The sequence below is a fragment of the Pteropus alecto genome, unplaced genomic scaffold (genome assembly GCF_000325575.1).
Source record: "Pteropus alecto unplaced genomic scaffold, ASM32557v1 scaffold68, whole genome shotgun sequence".
NCBI lineage: Eukaryota > Metazoa > Chordata > Mammalia > Chiroptera > Pteropodidae > Pteropus > Pteropus alecto.
Window position 1 is genome coordinate 5,955,345 of NW_006441386.1, and position 24,518 is coordinate 5,979,862.

Below are 24,518 nucleotides of genomic sequence, written 5' to 3' on the forward strand. Positions count from 1 at the left end.
ATGACCCTCTGCCTATGCAGGGCATCAGGGGGTTGAGAGACGCTGGGCACAGCATCCTTGGCCAGCCCTAGGCCTTGCTCCTCCCTGTAGGTGATACCACCCCAGCCCAGAGTGGAGGTGGCCATGGGCCGGGAGCTGGGGTGGAGCCTTACCGAACAGTCCCGGCCAGGTCGAGGATGGCAGGACGGGAGATCTCTGCAGAGGTGTCCTCTGGCGGGCTGGCTGGCTCCAGTTTCGTGGGGTCTTTGGTAAACTTATTCCCTGGGTGGAGAGTCAGAGAGGGGTGGGGGAGGTCAGGGCAAAGGCTCCCCAGCCTCCTGCTTGCAGGCCACCTGGGGAGCGGTCTCTGTGTGAAGCTCTTGGGGGAACTCTTGGGTATGGTCTGGCCTCTGTCCCTCTTTCTTGTGGGCTCCATGTCCAACCAAGCCAGGGTGGGTTCTGGGGAGAGATGCATCCCCTGGGAGAAGGAATAAGAGCCGCAGTGCCAGGGAGAGCAGGAATCTGTGAGGACTGGGCAAAAGGAAGGAGCAGCCAGAAATGACAGTCTCGACCTTACACATGTTGCTGGGGCTGAGGGAGCCCTCGAGAAAGGGGCTGAGTCCCCTCCAAGGCTGAACCGTGGGACCACCCTCTCATTTAATTACCCCAAGAACCCAGGGGAATGTACTGTTATCACCCCCACTTCACAGATTTGGAAACTGAGGTCCATAAGACCTTGCCCACAGTCACAAAGCTGGTGGGAGGTAGGGCTGGAATTGGGATCTTAGTACGCTGCATCCCAAGATCCGTGATCCCTTTGTTGCACCAGGCAGAGCTGGCCTCTTCCTCCTGAGAGGCGTGCTGCCTGCTGGTCATGGCCTGGGCTCTGGGGCGCCACTCCTGCATTTGTAGCCAGGCCCCATTGCTCACTTGCTAGGCTTCAGGGAAAAGAAAAACACTCACTTTATAGGACTGTTGAAAACTAAATTAAATTAAAATGAAATATTCTAATAGCTCAGAAGAGTACAAATCACGTGTTAGTATTCAGAAAACATTAGCTTTATTATTCTCTGTCCAGGGCGTCCCAAGTCTTGAGGGGTTATTTGTCCTGGGAGCTGGGGGCCTGTGTCTGCCTGCCCCAGGGTGCAGAAGCCACACCCAGGCTCCTTCCCCGCCTGGGGTCCAGTGTAATTGCAGCTCAAGTACTCATCGACTTGGTGCTTCAGAAGAAACTAGGTGGTACCCACACATACCTGTGAAAATTCGCTCATCAAACATCCTGTGGAGAGAGGAGAGAAGCATGAGAGCAGTGCAGGCCGAGGGCTCTCCCCGGCTCAGGGAGCTGACCTCCAAGTCCCTTCAGTGAGTCACTGGAGCCACACACGCACAGCTATAGCTGCAGACCTGGGCTCCAGGATAACCACACATGTGGACAGGAGAGGGCATGGTCCAGAACAGCCAGCTACCCCAAACCATATCTCCTCAGCCAGGGAAGCCATGGGTCAGCCCCAGGGTGGTCCTAGAGGGTCCAACCTGCTCAGCATGATGCCCCAGGGGCCTCCTCCAGCCCCAAGCTTTCCTTGGCAACAGCTGGCAGATGACTCACACCCTTTCTCACCAGGGGACCCCACAGGCTTTTACCCAATACCACCTGTGTCTCAGGGACAGGCACAGGGAAAGGCTCTGCTCCCAAGAAACAATCTGTTGACTGCATAAGCCTGGCCTGTCACCAGATCAGCCATGCTGGGTGACACGTGGGACCCCTCATATGTATCTCAGAAGCCAAGGAGGCCCAAGCAGAAGTGGGGCTGGGAAAGACTGCAGGGAGAGGGGACGGCAAGCTCAGGTGGGATGGCTGAGAGGTTCTCTAGGTAATGGTGGAGGAGGGGGTATATGTGTTCCACCTGGCTAGCTGATGCTCAAGCACATGGGTCTCTACCCTGTGGGCAACAGGAAGTCCCTGAGGGGAATGGCACTGTCAGATCACTCCATCATCACACAGAGGATGGCTGGGAGGATGAGGGATGGCTGGGAGCCTAGGGGCCATTCAGGGCCCCCTGAGTCATGCTAATAAGACACCTGGAAGACTGGCCAGGAAAATGAGAATGAAGAAAAAGTGGGCAAGAGAGGTAGGGTCACCCACCCACCCATGTCCAGGGCCAGTGTTCTCTCTGTTCTGCCTCCAGCCCCAGCCAGGGTGGTACCCGGCAGAATGCGGAACCTGAGCAGCAGAGATGACATGGGACAAATGAAGGGGTGTCCAAGTCTGAATACAAGGGGGCAATGCCTAAGGCAGGCCCAGCAGAAAATTCAAACAGAGGCATAATAGTCAGTAACAGGAAGTGAAGCCTGGGTTTCCAGGGCGATGAGACCACGAGCATGACATGACCCTATTCTCTTTCTGAGAGGCCCCTAGTTCCTCTACTGCTCCTGGGGACCGGCCCACCACTGTCTGGGTCCCACAAGGCTATGAAGCAGCAACAGCAAAGAATTCTGGAGAAAAGTGGCTTCCTTTCCGAGCCCTGCTTCCTCACCTGGTGACAGGAGGCTGCCAGCATTGCTGGCAGTTTTATTATTTATGGTTTTAGTTATTTACATGGGAACATAGGGATGAGGGCTTGCACAGTTTCCTGAGTGGAGCTGGGGGGCAGATGACAGGTCTCTTGGTGGCTCCAAGACTGTGACAGACCCCTCATGGGCTGCCCAGCCTGAAGGCCTGCTTGATGGGCGTAGACCAAGGGCCACTGCCAATCTTCAACAGCACACTCCAATCTCAGAACCCCTCCAGACACTTTCCCTCTTAAATTTCCTCTTAAGCTCTGCCTTGGGCAGAACCAACATGTCGGCCCCTCAGGCGTGAACTCAGATCCCCTCACTAGGGGCTGTGTCCTGGAGGGACAGTGGAGTTGGAGGCCAGAGCTTGGCACAAATTGGGGTTTGGTGGCCAGGGAGCCCCCTACTACCAATAACCCACAGGCCTTGTGGAGGTGCTTCTCCTTGGTAGGAGAGCACCCTGACTTCCCCCCACCCCAGTCTCCGCACCTGGGCCCGGCAGAGACTCCACCTCCTGGCTGCTTCCTAACCCCCTTTTCTCCTGATCCATGTCTGCTAGGATGATCTCAGATGCTCCATTGAAGAAGCTGGAATGTGTAATAGTGGTAAATGTGTACAGGGCTCAGAATGAAACAGCCACTGTTCCAAGCACTTCACTCACGCCCAGTCATTTAGTCTCCGATCAGCACTCTGAGGCATGGACAATCTCTAGGCCCACTTTACAGATGAGGACAGTGAGACACAGAGCAGTCAAATGACTTGCCCAAGGATATACAATCAGGAAGTGGTAGGGTCAGGATTTGAACCCAGGCCATCAGTGCTCATGCGCTTAATTATTCCTTTATACATGAGGGAGATGAGGTCAAGGGAAAGGACTCGTGTTTATTGAGCATCTACTACATGTTATGTCCACTTCCTCAGTTGGTGTTGAAAAAAACCTGGGAGGGGGCATCACTGTCCCATTTTTATAGATGAAGAAACTGATGCTCAGAAGAGAAACTGCTATGCAAGGTTATCAAGCTGCGAGTGACTTCAAGCCCAGCCTGCCTGATGCCAAAGCCTCCTCCTCCAGGAAGCCATACAGGCTTGCTAGTCAGAAGCCATTCAGCCTGAAAACATGTTTTGATGTGTCCTGGACTCATCATAGGAGTGACCACCCCCTATAATGGGCAATGGCCTCTGGGGGCAGGAGGGGACTGTGCCTGCTGTTTCATGAAGTCCTCGGCAGAGCCTAGTAAATGAGCCTGTAGGAGGCACTCAGCACATACTAGTGAAAAATTAAATGAGCTATAGTTTGGATTGAGGGAGGTCAAATACCATGGTCAGGCATGTAAGGGGACACTGGGGTGCTCTTGCTGCTTTCTTCTCTCGTAGCCCTGTACCAAGAGTCAACTGAGGGAAAGGGACTTAGGCAGCAGCAAGAGATTTAAGCTAGACAACAGAGGGCACTGCCTGCCAGAAGGGTACTTGATTTCAGTTCACCTACAGAATCATTTATCAAGTGCCCTGTGTGACCAGGACCCTATCAAGCCGGGGTTGTGAGGCACAAGAGATGGCTCGGATGTGGTCTAAGTGTTGCAAAAGAAACCACTTGCTACCAGAGTGCAAAATTCTTTCCAAATGAGGATGGGGAGGGCTTTCAGATGCAGAGAAAAGAAAAAGTGAGCCTTGAAAGGCAGAGACAGGTGGGAAGACAGGTGGGAAGCTGGTCTAGGTGGAGGGAAGGACTTCAGCAAAGGCCTGGAAGCAGGTGAGGCAGCAGGAGTTCCCAGGAGTGGAAAGGCAAGAAGGTTGGCAAGGTGGCTGCCGACAGACCAGAGAGCGTGCACTGTACCCTGAGGACCAGATGCAGTAAGGAGCTCTGTGCTGGTAAGAACTTTCAGAATCATCTCCCAGGAGGCATTGAGAGGCTCCCCCCGGCCCCACCAGCCACTTGTCTCAGCCTCTCATCCTCACCTCGGCCTCTTATGTGGAATCTAAGGGTCTACCTGGGCTCTTCTCGCCTCTCTCTCCTCCCATAATCCCTTCCTGACCCATGCTGACAACCCTCAGATTTTTATCTCTAACCCAGATCTCTCTCCCGAGCTTCTGATATCTGATATCTGATATCTGATATCTGATATCTGATATCTGATATCTGATATCTCAATTCGGCCTCTGAGAATTCCATCCCCTGAGCTTCTTTAACATATTCAAAATAAACTCACTCAGAAACGGGGAGGGCGGGGAGGCGGGGGTGGCGGGGTGGAATCCTTGCCTCCCTGCCTCCTGTCCTGCTCCGACATCCCATTCACTGACAAACACCATTACAGCTCAGAATCTATCCCAAATCCAGCCACTTCTCTCCCTTTACCCACAATACCGGCCTGGCCCACTGCCGCAGCCTCCTTGTGAGAGTCCCACCTTACTCTCCTCTCCCCAGCGTCTGATCTCCCTCAGCAGCCAGAGGGCCCATCAGACCCTGGCTCTGGCCTCTAGTAACCCTGCACAGAGGTCCTTCCCTCTGCTCTAGAATGATCTCCATGCTCTCAGAGCCAAACCCAAACCTCTACCCACATCCCAGCCTCCTTGTACCCCTGCATGTCTAGGTTGCTCAATGAGGCCAACCCTCTGCCCACTGCCCAGCTCAGTGTGGGCTGCCCCTTCTTAAAACTCCCAGCTATGGCTTAACAAATGAGACCTTCTCTCAGAGGCCCCCTGCCCACCCTTAAAAGGACCCCCACCCATTTCTTTCCCATTATCCTGTTTATTTCCTGAGCTCTAAGAAGTCATAAGTCATCGGCCCAAATTTGGACAAGCATTCATTTGTCTGCCCGTCTATCCATCCATTCCAGATACGAATTAGGCACCTACTACACACCAGAGACCGTTACATGAACACACTGGAGCCTTGCCCTCAGAGAGCTTCTGGAACAGATGCCTGGGAAGGGACCAGTGCTACCTAGAGGCAGGGGGCTGGCTGGCATGGCCTCTGGCCACCCCTCCATCTCTAACCATTTAGGAGAGAGCAACGAGGAAGTCTAGGCATTGTCTAGAGCTGCTGGTGCCAGATTAGTGATGACTCCAGGTAGCGGTGACAACAACTACCCTGCCAGCTATGAGGGCCAACACCCTCCCCAGGGAAGAGAAGGCCGCACAGCTGTTAGGTTAAGGAGACTGAATTCTCTCCTAGGTCTGCCTGATTTTTTCTGTTTAGTCACAGAACCCCTTCATTCCACCCCTGCCCCACCATCACCTCCCCAGGGCCCTGCCTCATGCCTGCTGTTGCCCCCGCACCACACCCTGTACCTCTTAATGATGAAGTGGATGCTATGCCGCTCCTCCAGGATCCGTTTCAGCTTGGGGACCCCATAGGTGCAGGGGCGCTTGAAGGGGATCTTGTCCGGGATGCCCACAATCTCCACAGCCTCCGGGTCGCAGGCAATCTTCCTGTAGGGGACGGGGACCATGTGGTCCAGGCCCAAGGCTTCCGCTGGAAGGGCAATGGCAAGGCTGAGTGAAAGATGGAGGCTGCAGGATACACAGGGCTCCCGGGCCATGGTCATCATCACCTCCCACCTCCCCCGCACCACTCTGGCCATGCAATGGCCATGCTGAAATGTCAAATCATGTCACTTCTATCAAAAAAAAAAAATGCCCACAGGATCCCATCTCATTCAGCAATGGCCAAAGTCCTCCCTGGGCCTAAGAGGCCCTTTGTGACCAGGACTCCATCACCTCTGACCTTATCTCCTTCCCTTCACCCTCTGCTTGCCCACATGGTCTCTCTGGCACCCTTGTTGCTTCCCTAACATACCAGGCACGTGCCCACCCCAGGGCCTTTGCACTTGCTCTTCCATCAATTCAGATATTCTTCTCCCAGATAACCATATGCTTCCCTTCCGTTCTCCATTCAAGTGTTTGCTCAAATGACATCTCATCAGCCTAAAACAGTCCCCTCCATCCCTTCTTAGCCCACCCTGATATTACAAACATGCTCGTCTGTGTGTTGGTTTACTGGAACCTAAGCTCCAAGAGAGCAGGCGCATTTGTTCACTGCTCCATGTCTGGGATGTAGATAGAGCCAGCACATAGTAGCTGATCCCTGTATATCTGGTGAGTGAATGAATGGCTGCAGGAAGCTCCCAGGCTTGAGGCAGCTCTTGGCAGGACATCTATGGCTGCACAGATGTGTCCTTTCCTCCAGGGAGGGACCTCGCACTCCTCTCACTCTTCAGTGACATAAATGAGATGCTGGCCAGAGCTGACAGCAGTGTAGACAGAATCCAAGTTTGTGAGTGGTTACTTGTTCTTTTCTTCTAGATTATTAGGTTTGGTCTTGCACATTTCGGCCATTCGTTTACACCCACGCTCCGGGTGTTCTTTCATTCACTCACCAAACACTTCTTGAGCACCAACTGTATGCTTGATTATACTTTCAGGTGTCCCCGTTCTCCCCAAGGCCTGGGAGGTCTCAGGAGACTAGCTGGGCTAGATGTCCACTTCACTCTTGCCTTGTCACTCTGATCTCTCCCAAGGGTCCCACGTCTCCTCGCTGTTGCTCAGGCCCCTCTCCATCGTGGCCTTGTCTGGGTCCCCACCAGGCTTTGTCTGTGTCCAGGTAAGGGTCAGCTCCGAGCTGGACACCCCTTCTGACCAGGGCAAGGCAGAACTGTCTGGAGCCCTCCCTGGGGCATTTTTACCATTGTTTTTTGTTGATGCAGCCCAGGTTTGCGTTGGTGGCTTTGGCAGCCAGATCCCACTGTGAAGTCACACTTAGCTCACTGTCAAATTAAACCCTCGAAATCTAAACAGCTGTCAAACCATTTCTTCCCCCAACCCCCACCACTGCCAGCCACAACCCAGCCCCAGCACTTGAGCAAGGGGTTCCTCGAGTCTATTCATCTCCACCTGAGTTCATCTGATGTGCTGGGCTTGCCTTTTCAGCAGCAATGAGACCCAGTGTACAGAGGCATGACCCCTCCCAGCCTCTAGCTACTACTACCTGCTGGGAAGGGCAGAAGGAAGCCCCCATGGACAATCCTGCACCCCTCTTCCAGTCTCACCTCACCTCTTCCCAGGAGATAGTGTCCTTGAGGCTTCCTGAGGGCTGGGGACCCTCATTTCTTTTTTTTTTCCCTCTGTACCCCCCAGACCCATTGCTGGTCCACCTTGCCCAGGGCTGGTGGCTGAAAGGGCAGAACCAGGAGCAGGATCTGCTCATCCAAGGTCTGCGGATGCCTCAGGTTGCCAAATATCCTCACCCACAGGATCCTCCAATACTCACAGGGGACCTCCTCCCCAGGCCAGCTGAAGGGAAAGCTCAGAGAGAGCTCTGGCCTGAGGAGGGGCAAGGCCTCTATCACGCCTGAATTTGGCTCCGGTGGGGTCCAGGTGCTAAAGTCTGGAAAAGGCTCCACATTCTGTAAACACCCAGAGCCCATAACAGGCCAGAAGACTGGTGGCTGCGTATGAGTTGGGCTGGGGCAGAGCCCTCCACCAAGGCAGACAGAGCCAGCCTTCCCCAGCTCCCTCTTCCTGCTGCTCATCCAGCTCACACCTGCCTGGAGCCAGGAGGACTCAGGTGCAGACAGCCCTGCAGTAGGCAGTACCAGGCAGAGGAGCAGAGTGAGTGAGCCAGGGTGGCCACATCAAAGGCACCTAGACTATCCCAGACTCCTCACTATGGCCTTGAGGGCCTTGCTTGGCTCCACCCCAACCTGGAACTGCCAAGCCCACATGGCCAGGCCTCCCCAGCCCCAGAGTAGACTAAAGGGCATCTCCTCCATGAAGCCACTCCTGATTCCCAAAGCCTGTTAAGACCTCACCTTCCTCTAAGCTGCCCTCTCTTTCTGAGGGCCTCCGCCTCTGTATGCTACCACACACTGGAGTGTGTGACTATATACCACTGCGTGCTACTGCAGACACATGTTGAGGCAACTGCTGAATCGCCTTGAGACCAGAGCTGGCCTGAGTGCCTGGTATGAGACCAGAGCTGGGGGCTCAAAATGCATGACTGGTAAGTGAATGAACCAGTAAATGTGACAAGAAAAAAGAAGGGAAGAAAGGAAGACTGATACGTGATATAATAAGCATATATGTGGTCTTCAACTCTGGTTCCTGGCACAAGGGCTCCTAAAGCCCTCATAATTTCCAGAGTGATAGGGGTGAGAAGGGCATCTTTCATTATTCACAACAAGCCCCTTTCGACCATACCAGAGTTTGTGTTAATGAGGTGACTCTTGGTGGGCCCCTGAATAGCTTTAGGATGGGGACTGGTTGCCAAAGGAACCAAGTGTGATTAGAGGGTTGGAACTTTCAGCTGCCTCCCAGGCCACCTCCTGGAACAGGAAAGGTTAGAGACAGAGCTAATCACCAGGGGCCCATGATCAAATCAACCGCCAATGATTAAATCAGCCATGCCTGCTTAATGGAACCTCTGTGAAAACTCCAAATAAGAGTCTGGAGAGCTTCTGAGTCGATGAATCCATGTGCCAGGAGGGTGGCGCACCCCAAACTCCATGGGGACAGAAGCTCCTGTGCTGGAGACCCTTCCAGACCTTACCCTATGTACCTCTTCATCTGACTGCTCATTTGCACCCTTTGTAATAAACAGGTAAACAGAAGTAAAGTGTTTCCTTGAGCTCTATGGGCTGTTACCACAAACTGTCGAACATGAGGAGGGGGTCATAGGAACCATGGATGTGGGGCCAAGTCAGACAGAAGTGTGGATACCCTGTGGATCCACTACTTGTGATTGGCATCTGAAGTGGGGGCAGTTTTGTGGGATTCCCACTACTTGTGATTGGAATCTGAAGTGGGGGCAGTCTTGTGGGATTGAGCCCTTAGTCTGTGGAGTCTGTGTAACTCTGGGTAGTTAGTGTCTAATCTGTGGAGTCTGTGTAACTCTGGGTAGTTAGTGTCAGAACTGAACTGAATTGTAGAACACCCAGTTAATGTCCACAGAGAACTGGAGAATTGCTTGGGAAAACCTACATTTCTGCTGTCAGAAGAGGTATGAGTAGAGAAAGGATTTTCCTTTACCAAGGTAGGAAGGAAGGGAAAGGAGGAAGAAACAAGAGATGAGAGAAAGAGGGAAGGCGAGAGGATGAGGAGAGGGCAGAAAGGGCGGTAAAGCTCCACCCCGTCAGGCCCAGCCATGGCTAGAAGGCCAAGGTTAGGGAGGAAGACTGGCCAACTCTAGGCTGCCAGGCCAGCAGCCATGGACTCCCAGTGCACTGCTCATCCCCCCACCCTGAACATGCTGGGAGCTCCGGAGGCCCCTGATTCTCCTCTCTCTGTCCTCAAGCTCTGCATGGTGCCCCATCCTTTCCCTTGCTTGACCCCATCATGCAGATGGACTTCCACACAGAAGGACTGCACAATTTAGGTGGTATTAAATGACATCACACCTGGATGCTCACAAAGGGACCTGTGGGTACTTGTGTCAACTCCCCAGTGACTGAGAGCCACCTGCCCAGGCCAGGACCACACTGTGTCTGACTCCTGAGTGAGGCTTACAGATGGAGCTCAATAAAGGCTAAGCAAGCAAGCGAGAGTGAGTGAGGGCTACCAAGGAGACAAAGGAGAACAGGTGTGGTGGGGGCATGCCTCCCTACGAGGACCTAGAATGTGTACATCTTCCAGTGGCTGTGTTTTTCACTTGGTGTGAAGCTCAACCACAGAGGGCACACCTGCCAACTTACCACCTGTGTTTGCTGCCCAGAGTGCAGTGGGCTGACATGTGCTCTGAGCCCACCTCTGTCTTGGGTGCCAGGGACACGAGAAACGCAAGCACAATCCTGACCCTCAGAAGGATAGATAGACAGGCACACAAGTGTGCAACCTGTAACAGGGGGAACCATCAGAGCTTTGGGGGCCCACCTTGCCCAGGCTAAGGATTGAAGAACAAGTGGGAGTTTACCCCCAGAAGATGCAAAGGGCATGGCAGGCAGAGGGCACAGAACGGGCAAGGGCAAGGAGGCAGGAAACAGCATGGTGCTGGGGGAAACTTAAAAGTGCTGTGAGGCCAACAGCCATTTTTCATTTAACAGCCTGCCCCAGACCCGCCCGCCTCCCATAGGTGAGTCAAGGTCTGGGGCTTTGCCATCAGTCTTACCCCCTGGAGAATTTGGAAGGGAAATATTGACACAACCACCTCCCTACCCAGACAGGAGATGACATTAGCGTTGACAGCGTGCGGGTGCCAGCATATGGCTCCTGCTGTCATGTTAGGGAACACAAGTGATTGCCATGTAATGAGATGCTCAACACGCTGCTGGGGCCACACAGCGGGCCGTGCCGCCTACTCACCATATCTGCTGTTAAACAGGATCTGCACGCACTCCCGGAGTGTGTTGATGTCCTCGGTTTCCTTTATGAAGGCGTCCCACTTCTCTATCAAAACACAGGAAGTACAAGTAAGGGCCACTCGGAGACAGGACCCCATGCCTGGTTACCTCGTGATGAGCCACCCGTTCCCTGCTGCCCTGTGGACACCCCCTGCTGAGGCTGTGCCCCCCAGAGACAGCCATATTCCTCCCACGGCCCAGGCCCTGGTATTCCCGTCCAGAACCCCAGAGATCAGCCCCAGCCCTTCCACCTGTTCCTGCCTTGGAGCTCGATACCCACGCCTCCTCCAGAAAGCAGCCCTACACAAATTCAAGGTGCTCTGATGGTCTCCCCACCTGCTCTCTCCCCCGCCATGGACAATGGCTGTCACGCAGGCTCAGCCGGTCCATCCTGGGCCCCTCCTACCCCAAACAGGCAGGAGATGGGAAGAATGTTCCCTTTGAGTAAGGAGAGGCTGAGTCTTGACCTCGAACACCTAACTCTCACGCCTTATACATCTGATGTCTCACCCAGCCTCGGCCTTGTTGGCTTCTCCCAAACCCTCAGCCCTACTGGTCTCTTCCATAAAACCAAAGGCTCTGCCTCAATTTAATATGAATAATAAGAGTGATCACTTGATTCATTATGACGATAACAGTAACATCTTTCAATTTATTAAGTGTTTATCTGTGCTAAGTACTCTCTCTACATAATATCCTATATAATCCCTTAAGACAACCTTTAACCATAGACATTATTCCTATATTTCAGATGGGAAAATAGGTTCAGAGAGGCTGAATATCTTGCTTGAGATCACCCAACTAGTACCCAGTGAGATTCTATCTCAGCTTGTACCCCTTGCCCACCAAGGCCTCCCACAATGCTGTGCCATCTGGATATCCAGGTCCCCTCCCTGCCAGGGATGGACCCTGTCTGGAGCAGTCAGGTCTCCATTCTGAAGCCAGGGGACTAGGTTTTCTGAAAGAGCCTCTCACTGAAGGTGAGGATAAGACCTCTACAAGGCAAAACTGCTGGAAAGTCTCACTTTATCCCTTTTCAGTATAAATGAATCCCAAATTTTCCTGCTTTCAGTACTCTGTGAGGTACTTTCAAAATCTGTCCAGATATTTTTTTGATATTCCTTCAAAAAGTGGAATTTAATTCCTCTTTCTGCTTTTGAGTGTGGACTGGATCAAGCTTCTGGCTTCTAATGCGTAGAACATGGCAGAAGTGACAGGGATTTCTGAGGCTAGGTCATAAAAGACATGCATCCTCCTTTCTCTCAGATCACTAACTTCTGGAAACCGGCTGCCATATTGTGAGGACACTCAAGCAGCCCTGGAAAGGCCCCCAACGTAGTGAAGAGCAGGTCTCCTGCCAACAGCGACCCAGTGAGCTTGGAAGTGGATCCTCCAGTCCCAGGCAAGCCTTCGGATGATCGCAGACCCAGCTGACATCTTGATGACAACCTCATGAGAAACCCTGAGCCAGAACTGCCCACCTGAGCTGCTCTTAAATTCCTGTTCCACAGAAACTGTAAGGTATAAATGCTTGTTGTTTTGATCTAAGTTTTGGGGCAATATGTTACACAGCAACATGTAACTATTATACACCAGTTTTACTCACAAGTCCCTTGCACAGAGCTGTTCCTCCTTTCCCTCACAAACAGCCAGTGGACTTTTTGATTCCAGTAAGCACCACCCCCAGCCCGTGATCCCCACTCTGGTCAAGGGACTGCCATGGGCACTGTCCTACCTGACTTGTCATGGACGATGGAGAAGAGAATGCGCTTAGAGGCATGGACGTTCTGAATGAGAGGCCCACCAGGTCCGGTGGGCTTCTGTCCTGGACAAGGGAGAGAAAAGGTATAGGTTCGAGGTGGACCCCAAGAAGAATCCCCAGAGCCAGCACAGGCACTGGCTCTGGGGTAACAGTCTTACCTACCAGGAACACTCCAGAACTGAGCCCAGTGATCATGAACTCTAGGCGAGTTCCCTGACCAGAGGCCTGAGACATTCTTTAGAAGTCTATCCAAATGGCAGATCAGGGAGGTCACCTTTCACAGATGGGGACACTTATTTCAGACATATAAGTCCCATCATCCTGCTCATAGCAGGAGGACATCCTTTTTTCTCCTCATAATAATAATAGCAAACATTACTTATAAGCACCTATTGTGTTCTCAAACTTGAGTGTACATGGGAACCACTTGGTAAATCTGTCAATTTGCAGACAGCTGGGCCCCGCCCTCAGAAAAAAAAAAACTAAGGCAGCCTGAGAATGTACATTTCTAACACGCTGTCATTTCATCATGAAAACAGCGCTGCAAGGCAGGTACTACTGGCATCTCCATTTTATAGATGAGGAAACTGAGGCTCAAAAAGGTAGAGATTTGCCCTAGAACACAAAGCCACTAAGTAAAAAGCCAGGCTGTGAATATAGGTGTTTCTCATACCCAGCTGTTCCTTCTCTGATGCTTCCAGTACCCCTAATCCAGTGGGTATTAAATCATGCGACTAATTAGCATGTTTACTGTCTCCATAGACTCCTCTGGGAGCCCTCTCAAGTTTCTCATGGTCCCAGGCCAACAACACTGTTCACAGATGGCTGAGCGAAAGCCTGGGGTCTGACAGGGTCAAAGTTAAAATGTCACCTGTCCCACCCCAGCCAGTCTCTTGCTCCAGTATTTCTCCTTCAGCCTGGGGAGGACCTGAGCACCCTGACTTGCCCTGGGGTACCCTGCATGAGTGACCTTGGCTCCACCCCCCGACTTGGGGGTTCCCAGCAGCAGCTTACCACAGCAGTCAGAGAAGTCTTGGGCAGCGGGAGTCTTGGGCTCAGGCCCAGGCCGGCCAAGGCCCAGGTCACTAGGGGCAAGTGGGCAGGCGGGCATCTCCTGCTTGAGCTCTCTCACAGCATGGTTGGGGACTGCGGTGCTGTACAGGAAGCTGGCCATGGAGGAGGAGGTGGCAGTGGGGGGCAGGTCCTGGGGTGGCCCCTTGGAGGCCTGGCCGTGCAGGCTACAGTCCCGAGACCCCTTGGCTATCAGCGAGACACCATTCAGCTCCACCAGGGCTTTCGAGTCCCGCCCGCCATCCTCAGGCGGCCTGGGTGAAGGACATAGGACACAAGATGATTTTGTGCTTTGGTCCTACTAGCTGCATCTCTTACTCTGCACCCCGCTAGCACTCTCTCTGCAGAACATGACAGCCTGTGAGGTACACAGAGTAGGAGCCAGTCCCCAATTATCAGGTAGGGGTATAGGCCTGGGGTGGGGCATGATGTGCCTCAAGCCACACGGCTGGGCCACTGGAGGACCCTGGCTCTGCCCCTTGGCCTCTGTGCCCCAGGCCACCAACTGTGTCCTTTCAGCTGCAGCTGATCATCTTCCATTTCCCATCGCATCCCTCTTCTGCTGGGCCTGAGCACTGATGGCCTTCAGGCTGGCTTCCCACCGCCACACTTTTGCATGGGCCGTTTCTGACACCTGGAGTGCTGCTGGTGCTATTCCCCGCCGCCCCAACCAGGTCTCTCCCAGCTTTGTTGTAACACAGAGGGCCGCTAGGAAGACTTCTGTGACTAAACGCCTGGCTCAGATCACGCTCCAAGACAGGACTTTTGGCTCACCTCCACTACCAGACTGGGAGCTTTTATAACCGGGTTCCCCCATGGGGGCCTGAAGTCCCCTCCTCTCTGGCTAAGTGACCATGGTGGCTGAGCCAGCATGGGAACAGGTCGCCCTTCTAGCCTTTTCTGGCCAAGCCCTCATGGTGCAGCCACCAGGCCCTGGCCCACTCTCAAGCAGGCTGCCTCACTCACCTCTTGAGCTTGAAGCGGATACGGTGGCTGTGCTCCAGGATAGCCATGAGGGCTTTGGGGTCATACTCGGCCGGCCTCCGGAAGGCCAGGCCCTCGGGCAGCCCCTGCACGGCCAGCAGCCCTGGCTCCCTGAGCAGCCTCTCATAGGGCAGTGGCACCACGCTGGCCCTTCCCAGGGCCTCGCCTGTGAGGGAAGGGGGTTGAAGAGAGGGCCTAGAATGAGAGGGCAGCCAGGATGGGGTGGGGGCCAGGCATGCCCCATGTTCAGTGACTCCCTTTGGTACTGGGTTCCCAAGAAACTGGACTCCATCGGCTCCTTAAATGCAACCTTACACAGAATAACCCTCATGAGCTGGGAGTAGGATGGGCAGGAGCTGTCCGAGGGCTGGGGCTTCCCCATTGAGGGGGTCCGTGCTTCCCTTCCCTCGCTCTTCTCCACTCCAGGTGTCTGGGTGGAGGGGAAAGCAGGCCCAAGGCTGTGGGCAGGAGGTAAGAAGGGGAAAAGGGTGAGAAAAAAAGGAGGGCAGGCGAGAGACGGCAAGGAAAAAGCCACAGGGAGGAAGGGAGGAGAATGAGAGGGAAAGAAGGTAAGGAAAACAGGAAGTGGGGAGGAAACAGAAAGAGGGGATTCAGAAAAAGAGAGAGGAGAGACTGAAGAGATGGTAAGGATGAGAGAATGAGTGAGTAGAGGGGAGACTGGCTAGGAAAAAAGGGGGTGGGATGGCTGAGGGGCCTGGGCTCAGAACATCTGCTGTCACTCCCATGCTACAGCCCCCATCAGAACCAGAAAGAGGACCCTCACCTCATCGCCACCTCTGATTCTGCCTGAGGTTGGAGGGGGAGGGCCAGGGCAGAGTGGGCAGGGGAGTGGGGGCTCGGGGCACAAACCCTACAGCTGGCAAAAGTGTCTGCAGTGGCAAAGCCAATCAATCACATGTGAAAACTCCTCTCATCCCACACTGGCCCATGTGCCCACCCAGAACCTCTGGGCCCCCTATGTCCCCTTAGCCTCCTTCCCCTGACATCTAGAAAACAGCGGAAGTTTCCTCACAGACCTTTGCTCTATAGAACCAAAGGCTGAATAGGGAAAGGAATAGAGCAAGTCAGAGATAAATGAGGTGGGACCCTTAAGGACCTGCCCAAGATTACCTAGGGAGTGTGAAGGCCATCACTGGGCCCTGAGACTCTGTATCCTGACACTCCCCCAAGAAAAGCCAGGCCTGCCCCTCCCCAACCCCACAGGAAGGACTTGGCTAACCTGTTAGCCTTTAGTAAGTCATTCAACAAACACCCTCTGAGCACCTGCTGCTGCTGGGCCCTGAATTGTATGCTGGAGACAGCAGAAAGGGCAGGCATGGTCCCTGACCCAGTTGAGTAACTGGGATAGTGAGGGGACAGGGCATAGTGGTTGTCCAGAGAAAACCCTAACCCAGTGTGTGAGGGGCTTCCCGCAGCTAAGCCTTAAGAGAGTAATACAGTGTCCAACACACAGAGGAGAAGGCAGTCCCCAAAGGCACAGAGGCACAAAGCCATGGAGGTGTGAAATGAAGCTAGAGTGTGCTGTAGAACAGGGAGTAATTCTATGAGGAGGGTCAGCCTTGCTGGAAAGGTGGGTGGGAACAGGTTGTGGTGGGTGCTTACGCCATGCCGAGGCCAGTGGGGAGCCCCAGAAGGCAGTAGAGGGAAGAGCATGGTCAGACTTGTGCTTTGGGAAGATGTCCTTGGTCATACGGTGGGTGGGGGCAGCAGGGAGTTGGCCTGGAGGTGAGGAGGCCAGGGCCAGCCTGGGGCCATTTCCAGGTGAGAGGTGAAAATGCCTAGTGCCGGGGCAGGAGCAGAGAGGATGGTGGTTCAGGAAACGAGTCTGAGTCAGAAGATCCACGCCTGGGGATGCAGCTGAGGGCTAGCGGGCAAGGCCCCCACGCCTTGAGGTTTTGCCCAGGGTCTGTAATGGGGCAGAAGGGGGCCCCCTCAGCTGGGCAGGGACTGGGGCTCCAACCCACCTGGGGGCCCCAAATGGAATGAGGAAGGATCTTACTATAAAGAACATCAAACACCTCCTCTACCATCTTCCGCAGAAGGTACACGTCCGAGCCATGCTCCAGGGTAGACCTCGGGATGTTCCGGCCGCCAGCCTCGCCTCGCAGCACCTTCTTGTGGTGCTCTGCCTCTGGCTCCTTCCATGGGGGCCCTCCTGTGAGACATAGAGCATGTGGGCCGTGGTGAGCATCTGTCTCCCACCTGCCTAGTAAGTTGGATGTCCCTGCCCTGTGCTGAGCCCAGAAGCTGGGCACCCAATATGAAGTGCGAATGAATGAATGAAGAATTAATGAGTGTATAAGCCCTGCCCCAACCACCCTACCCAGGGCCAGGGCTGGTCATGGAGCCTGGGTCTCATCTCTGGTCACTTCTAACATGCTGTGTGACCTTCAGCAAATCCCTTTCCTCTCTGGGCCTCAGTCTGTGAGCTCTCACAGGAGACCCCCTGGTCTGGCTCAGAGCTGGAGTTCTATGAATGTCCATTCCACCCGCCCCTTTCTGTGCTCTGACACTAATGTTCTGTCTTAACCCAAGGCCTCAATTTTCTGCTCTGTCAAATGAGGATACAACAGGGAATCCACCAGGAGGCCAAGAGGCTGCAAAGAGGCAGGTTCATGCTAGGCTGGGCCAGGGTGGAGGCTTAGGCATGTCAGTGGATCCTTGGGTGAGGAAGATGCTAGAAAGTGTTGGAAAGGGGATAAGAGGAGGGCCTGGAGGCCCCCCCTCACAGCTTGGAACCTTCTCTCCTCTGGGATCTTGAAGCTTGAAATAAAGCAGCCAAGTCCCTGGTGCTATAAATAGTGGCTCTGCCTGGCTCCAGGAAGACAGGTGCACCTTCCCCAGGCCCCAGCCTGGCTCTCAGCCTAACCAAGTGAGGGCCACAGGACTCTGCCACTGTCTACCCTACCCTGGCTCACCCTCAGCTCCCACCCTTTCCAAGGGTACAGGTTCTGAGAGCTGAGTGGGACTGGGGAATCGCTGCAGAAGCAAATGGACCTCGGTAATGATATGTCTAAAGCTGGGGGGCAACCTTCCCTAAAACGGCTGATCCTAGGGTCCAGGCCCATGGTGTAATGAAAATGCTAATAATGGCAGGACAACGCTGGCATTTACTGAATGTGAACTAAGTGCCAGGCATTGTTCTAAGTGCTTGCCATGTATTAATTTGTTTAATCCTTGGATCGACCAGTGAAGAAGTAGCACTGTTTTCCCCTTTCACAGATGAGTAAGTTGACGCCCAGTAAGTAAGAGGTGGCAGAGCTAGGATGTGGCCCCAGGCATCTGACTCCAGGGCCTGCTGTTATCTCAAGAATTCTGAGTCCCAAATCGTGGATTTTGATGTCTGCTTGGGAGCTGGCCTTCAACGCTGGGACCAGGCCCTACCCCTGCAGGACCTAATCCATCAGAAAGGTGAAGCTGACACCCATCCCCACCCCTCGCCCCTAAAGATTACGGCCAAGCTGGGGCACCAGGCACGAATGGAAATTCAGGACACAGGAGGCTGGTGTGGTGTGAGGAGCAACCACAGCATAGGTGTGAGGGGTAGAGGAGCCCAAATAGGGCCTGGTGAGGGCCTTTCAGGTAGAGGAACAGCAGGGGAAAGGTGGAGGCGAGACGGGACACACAGGGTTGGTGAGCTAGCACTTCAGCACGGGGGGCGGGGAGGGTTAAAGGCACATTATAAAGCAGAATGCGGAAGCAGGGGTTAGGTTATGAAGGGCCCTAAACGCCCAGTGTTGAAGAGTTGGGGGCTTCAGAATGACCCCTCTGCCTTGGGGCTTCTAGATCACGGCCCTGATTACTGCCTTCTTCCAAGAGCGACCAGGACCTCCTGGCAGGGCTCCTGGAGGTGCCCGTGCTGCATCTCCCCAATTTTGAAGGGCTGTAGCAGAAAGAGCATGGGTTTCAGAACCAGAGGCCTGGCCTTGAACCCTGCCTCTGTCACTTGTCAGCTGTGTGTCCCTGAGGAGCTGGCTTATGCTCACTATGCCTCAATTTCTCATTTGTAAACCAGCAGTAACTGTCTTAAGCCTGCTGGGAAGGGTAAACGGCACCAGCACGTGGCCCTGCCCACAGCACTATCAGACAGCACCAAGCACTCACATTCATCAAGTATTTCCTGCATGCTGCTGGACGTGTCCTCAGTTACTCCGTCCCCATGAACTGCCAGGAGGTGGCTCCAAGATTATGTTACTATAACAATGACAGTGCCTACCTCATAAGACCAATGTTAGGGTAAATGAGTTGGCATTGTGAAGGGTGTCACACATAGCAGGTGCTCAATAAGCATTAGCTGAACAAGTGTGCTCGGTCCCTGTGTCAGGGGCTCATAGGAACGGAGCAACAACGCTGGGCCTCAGTGTCCCCTTCTGTCAGTGAGCAGACAGGGGTAGGTGAGCCTGGCCGGCCCTGGGGTTCAGTCAGCCAGGCCCTATTGACTGACTGAGGGGCTGCTGTACGATTCCGACTAAAATTGGGGCCGCCCCTGACAATGCCACATTAGGAAGCCTGCACAACCCACTCCTGTCCCGGGTGACCCAGACACAGGGCCGCCCATCCTGGTGTTGTTCTGGGGACCTAGCACCTGGCCCTCCAGAGCCCTGGGGTACTCACGGCAGAACCTGAGGAAATCTGACTGCAGCTCCTTCCGTGCATTCAGGAACATTCTCCCCTTCTCGGTGCCCACCACAAAGGCGCTCTCATCATGCACAGCGACACAGGCCACTTCTGCGTTCAGCTTGGAGAGTGCTGAGCACTGTGGAGGAAGCAGGGTATGTGAGCCCGGGGGAAGGTCCCCTCAGCCCAGGACACCTCCAGGCCAGCTTTGGGGGTGGAATGCAAGTTCCCACCAGCGGCTCCAGGAAGAGGTCACTCCTCCAACATTCTCAGACTTATATTCTGCAGTGGGAACAGATGATGACCCTACCCGTTAAGGGCCCCAGGACTGGGGCAGGAGAGACCTGTCTTGTTCACGTCGCCAGGCTAGCTACAGGGTCACTGGCTCCTCCAAGCTCCAGGGAGCCTCTGAAACACCCTTTAGAGCAGTGCTGTCCAATAGAACTTTCTGCCATAACGGAAATGTTCTATTTCTACACTGTCCAATACTGTGGCCATTAGCTAGCCACATATGGCTATTGAGCACTTGAAATGAGGCCATGCGACTGAGCAACTGAATTGTTTAACTAGTTACAATTTAAATGTCAATTGCTACTTGTGGCTAGTGGCTGTGCTGTTTGCCAGCACCGCCTCCATCAGTTATACTTCACTACCAAGCTAACACTGCTGCAGGACACAGGGCTGAGCTCCTGGGGCTCCCTTTCTCCTGAAGGCCACTTTGCACAGGGGAGGGGTTGTACCCAGCTGGCTTCCCCAGGGATACCTACTGCCTCTGGCCCAAACACTACCAGAAATGCCCTAGAGCTGCCTACAGCAGGAACTGCCAGGAAGGAGGCTCTTTGTCCTGGGGGAACTGAAGACTTTGCACGTGGGTGTCCACTTTAAAAACTGGGCATGCTGTGTGTCTCCAGATAAGGTACTGCTCTCTCTGAATTTCAGCTTCACCACCCGAAAATGCAGGGGTACAGCTTACTGATGCCAGACACATTTTTTTTTTAACACCTGCCTACCCCCCAGCAAAAGGCTAGAGAAAAATGACATTATTATTTCCTCATTTGGAGTAAACTGCTATAGGCTTAGGTATGTAGACAGTGGTGCTAGAAGAGAGATTTATGAAGTCCTGTTTCTCTCTCCCAGTCCCGAGATGCAGTTACAGCTCTTGCTGTAACACTGGGGATAACAGTTTTCTAATAAATCACTCCCCACCCATTATCTGCTAGGTGACCTGCTGGGAGGGAGACTTATGACCATGCCAGGGAAGGGCCCTGAACGGCAAGAGGTGATGAAATAAGGACAAAGGGATGAGGGCCGGAGCCAGCATTTATTCCCAGGACTGGATTTTTATGTATTTGATCTCACTTAGGCCTCCAGCCCCCTGATGTAGGCAAAGGCCCTTGTTGCAGGTAGGGACAGTCTCAGAGGCTCAGGTCGGTGAGGCTGCTCTAAGTGGCAGAGGTGGGACTGAAGCCCAGTGTCTGGTTACAAAGCTGGATGTCCCACTCCTCCAGGGGCAGGCAGGGGCACTCACCATGGAATCTAAGGCAGACACAAGGCTGGTGATGATCTCATCTTTGCGGGTGAAGGCGGAGTTCCAGCGGTCAGGCCCGCAGCCGTTGGCGGGGACATCGCAGCGTTTCCCCAGCAAGGCCATGATCACCTAGACAGAGAGAGGGAGGAGGCAGAGGTGGGCATGTGCCATAGGCTGTGGCACATGTGGCAACTTCCCACCCCAACCTACTCAGCTCCGGGACCCCAGGGCTGTTGCTACTTCCCAGGTGGGATGAATCAAGAGCTGGCCTTCTCTTCTCCACAGGGTCTTATATACAAAACAAAATCAGAGCCTTGACAGGCCTGGACATGCAGCAGCTCACACATGGTCCATACAGGTGTCGGCGCAGATGGCAGGATAACTGAGGAGTGTGCCCCACAGCACTTCCTCCAAGTCTGCAGCCCCAGAGCAGAGCCCAGTACTATGACCGGTCAGCCCAGCACGCCAACCACCAACTCTCCCATGTACACTGCTCTGGCCACGGCCCTTCTCTTGCTCACGTACCTTCTTTGGCTCCCTACTGCCCACGTTAGCTCTTGAGTCCTTACTTTGGTGTTCAAGGTTCCTTGTCCAGACTCCCACATTGTGGGTATTCTAAGCATCACCATCCCCCCAAACATACCAACATTCTTCATGGCTCTCCAGCTGTCATGGGTTCCATTCTCTCTGCCCCGAGTACCTTTCCTGACTCCTTCGTCATCTACTGACTGCCCACTCAGCTTTTAATTGTTGCCTCTGTTGGGAAGATACCCCCTCCAGCCCCACCTCCTGCCCTCTCCTGCTCTGGTTGGGTCAGGTGCTCTCGCTGGCCTCCCACATGTCCCCGAGATCCTCCACCACAGTTCTGTATCAAGCCACATGCTCCTCACAAATAAGGCCACTGCCCTGAGGCCTCTGAGCCTCAGTCTACTTCCTGGCTGTCGGGACCCAGGCTCAGAGGTGCAGAGGTTGCTTCATCTCAGACCAGGGTTTTTCCCAGATAGGACTTTGTCCCCTTGTCATGAGGCTCCTGGAAGACAGTGCTACATCCTCCCCCTCGCTGGGTTCCCCTTAGACCAGGGCCCCCCATCGGGGCTCCTCCAGGCAGGAAACAGGTCTGCTGCCCCTGCGCCACCCAGCCTGGCCTGAACACCCACAAGACACTAAGGTCGGCCTCCCTGGGCTCCCATTTCTTCCTGTCCCTCCCTGTCTAGACCCTAGGAATCAGGCCCAGGGGGTCTACCCACAAGTTGCCCCAGTGCCAGCACCTTCTTCTGAGGCAGCTGCCCCCTCACCAATCCAGGCAAAGGAGAGGGCAAAGGTCAGTAGGTTTCCCTCTCTGGGCTCAGCCCCAAGCATCACTCTGTGCAGAGGCCCCAGGCAGCCAGCTCAGGGGAGTGAGCAGGGAACAGGGCTTTAGGCATTCAAGGGAGCCTGTGAATCCCACCCACTCTGTTTCCTGCAGATGGGGTGAAGGAGTCTATGCGCATGACTAGGGGAAAGGAGGACGTGGGGCACTGGGCAGATGACAATGGTCCTGGCGCCTTAAAGGGTGCCAAACCCACATTGTCTTCTACCACTACAGCTGCCCCTGGGCCCTATAAGCTCTGTGAGGGCAGGGACCAGTCTGTCTGTCACTGCTGCACCCCCAGGTCCCAGCTCAGGGCCTGACATACAAGACGGACCAAAGCAGTGTGGTCCAAATCACGGCCTTTAAGTGGGTTATGAAACTGAAGACACAGAACAGCAAATGTCTGAGTATAGCACATATAACAAGGTGAGAAGTGTCTGACTTCAGTTATGCAAACATTCAAAGGAATTAGGGATGCATCAGAGCTTGGCTCTGGCCTCAGTCTTGGCCCAAGTCTGCTGTTTGGCTGTGGATAAATATTGATTTTAACAACTGGCCAGTCAGCAGTTAGCCAAAGATGTATCGGGTTCACTTCTACATGTTTATAAAATGTATTTCTTCCCCCCAGGTTGCAGTATTATAAAAGTTCAAAATCCACAGTATTAAGGATGCTGAGGGTATGACAGGCCACGGATGAGATATACTAATGCACCAAGAGGCAACCAGGCACCATGGCCAGGGGCCTTCTGTGGCATGACCAGCTGAGAGGTTTGCCTGCCTGGGGTGCTTCAAGGGTGCTTGTCCCCTCTCCTTGGCCACCCACTGCCTGCCAGTCCCTTGAACCATTCCCAGAAAGGCCTCAGGCTGCCAGCCTCCCAGCTGTGGGAGCCAAAATTGAATCAGGGCAAAGTAGGAGGCTCCAGACAGCGCTCCAGCCCTGGCCTCTAGGTCACCCCAGATGGCTGCTGGCTCCTAATCCATTTAGGAAAGATCCAGGGAGTCAGAGAGGGAAGGATGAGGGAGGGAAGGGAGGCTGGGCTCTTTTGTCCTGGCCATCTGGGCTTCCAGGACCCTCTGTGCCGAGCTGAAGCCCAAAAAAGGCCCAGCCCTGGGCATGTGGATGTGTTTAGTGAGAAAAGAGGGAGAAGACCCTCCCATAAACTGCCCAGGCCTCGGAGAGGGGGACAGGTTCCATGTGGCTGGAGCGGCTGCAGGTGGGATGGGGCCAAGAGCACTGGGCTGGGAGCCATGCGCCATGACCCCTGCACAGGGAGACCCAGGGCCAGGTCTGTTGGGACCACACTGGATAAACCACTTAAACTCATTTGTAAGGTGAGGCTAGTTCTAAACTGAAAATGAGAGAAGGAAGAAAATAACCCAATAAAACCAAAAGGCTATATAGAACAGAGAACAGAAAGTATGATAGGCAGTTCACCAGGAGGCAAACACCCGAGCATAAACAGGAGAAAAGTCCCCAGAGGAGGAGACAGTGAGAACAGAGGTCACAGCTTGAGCCTCCGAGCATAAACAGGAGAAAAGTCCCCAGAGGAGACAGTGAGAACAGAGGTCACAGCTTGAGCCATCGCATACTGGTAAACGAAGGGTTTGGGGCTGGGTAAGGAGTGAGGCCGGAGACAGGTAAACACTGCTCTGTGGCACCTGAGAAAGGGCATCAGAAGTGACACTACAGGTGACAGCTATCTGGCTCCTGACCTGGGGCACAACTGACCAGGAAGCTCTCAGTTACAAGGGATTTCCAGTCACCCCTGGCGCTTGGATGGGCAAGGCCTGCAAGGCCCGAGAAGCAGGGAGGGAGACCGTGAGCACCCTCTGCCTCTTTGGCCACCTCCCAAGGCTGCCAGGGTGCCACATACCTGGTTTTCCTCCCACATCCTGGCTGCTCCCCTCCCGACACTGACCGCCAAATGCTAGCAGGTCCCGGGCCCTCTCCTCTTCCCTATCCAACTCCCTCCCTCATTGCTAGGCAATCTCTTGACTTTAAATGTTACCTCTGTGCTGGTGCCTCAATTTCTCTCTCTCCTCTCCTAAGATGCCAAGTCCTACCTGTCTCCTTCAGTTCTCTTCAACACCTAACAAGCAACTCAAAACGAAATGCAGCCCTGTGTTTCCCGCTCAGATCTGCTCCTTTCTGGTATTCTGCTCGGGCTGAAACTGAAGCCTCATCCTGGAGTCCCTTCTCCCTCGCTTCTAAAACAGTCTGGGGCAAGTTTCACTGATCAGCTCCAATGCACCCAAATCTGTCCACTCCTCACCACCTGCCCACCCAGGCTACCTTCCTCACCCACGCCCTGGCATTGGCTC

The 24,518-nt window shown here is 54.0% G+C and overlaps 1 protein-coding gene across 2 annotated transcripts in view; it reads right to left on the bottom strand.

Annotated features, from left to right (window-relative positions):
* The window catches only part of GTF2IRD1 (GTF2I repeat domain containing 1), a 73,404-nt gene extending 52,430 nt beyond the window's left edge, over positions 1–20,974 (bottom strand). For both annotated transcript variants that reach the window (XM_006918537.3, XM_025051514.1), the window contains exons 1-10: positions 20,846–20,974; positions 19,315–19,456; positions 16,700–16,855; positions 14,662–14,845; positions 13,639–13,949; positions 12,598–12,687; positions 10,825–10,908; positions 5,821–6,004; positions 1,233–1,258; positions 153–261 (exon numbers count right to left, since the gene is read on the bottom strand). In XM_006918537.3, coding sequence (XP_006918599.1) covers positions 153–261; positions 1,233–1,258; positions 5,821–6,004; positions 10,825–10,908; positions 12,598–12,687; positions 13,639–13,949; positions 14,662–14,845; positions 16,700–16,855; positions 19,315–19,456; positions 20,846–20,968 — 1,409 coding nt within the window. In that variant the 5' untranslated portion in view covers positions 20,969–20,974. The remainder of the gene's footprint in view (positions 1–152; positions 262–1,232; positions 1,259–5,820; positions 6,005–10,824; positions 10,909–12,597; positions 12,688–13,638; positions 13,950–14,661; positions 14,846–16,699; positions 16,856–19,314; positions 19,457–20,845) is intronic.
* Between the last annotated feature and the right edge of the window lie 3,544 nt (positions 20,975–24,518).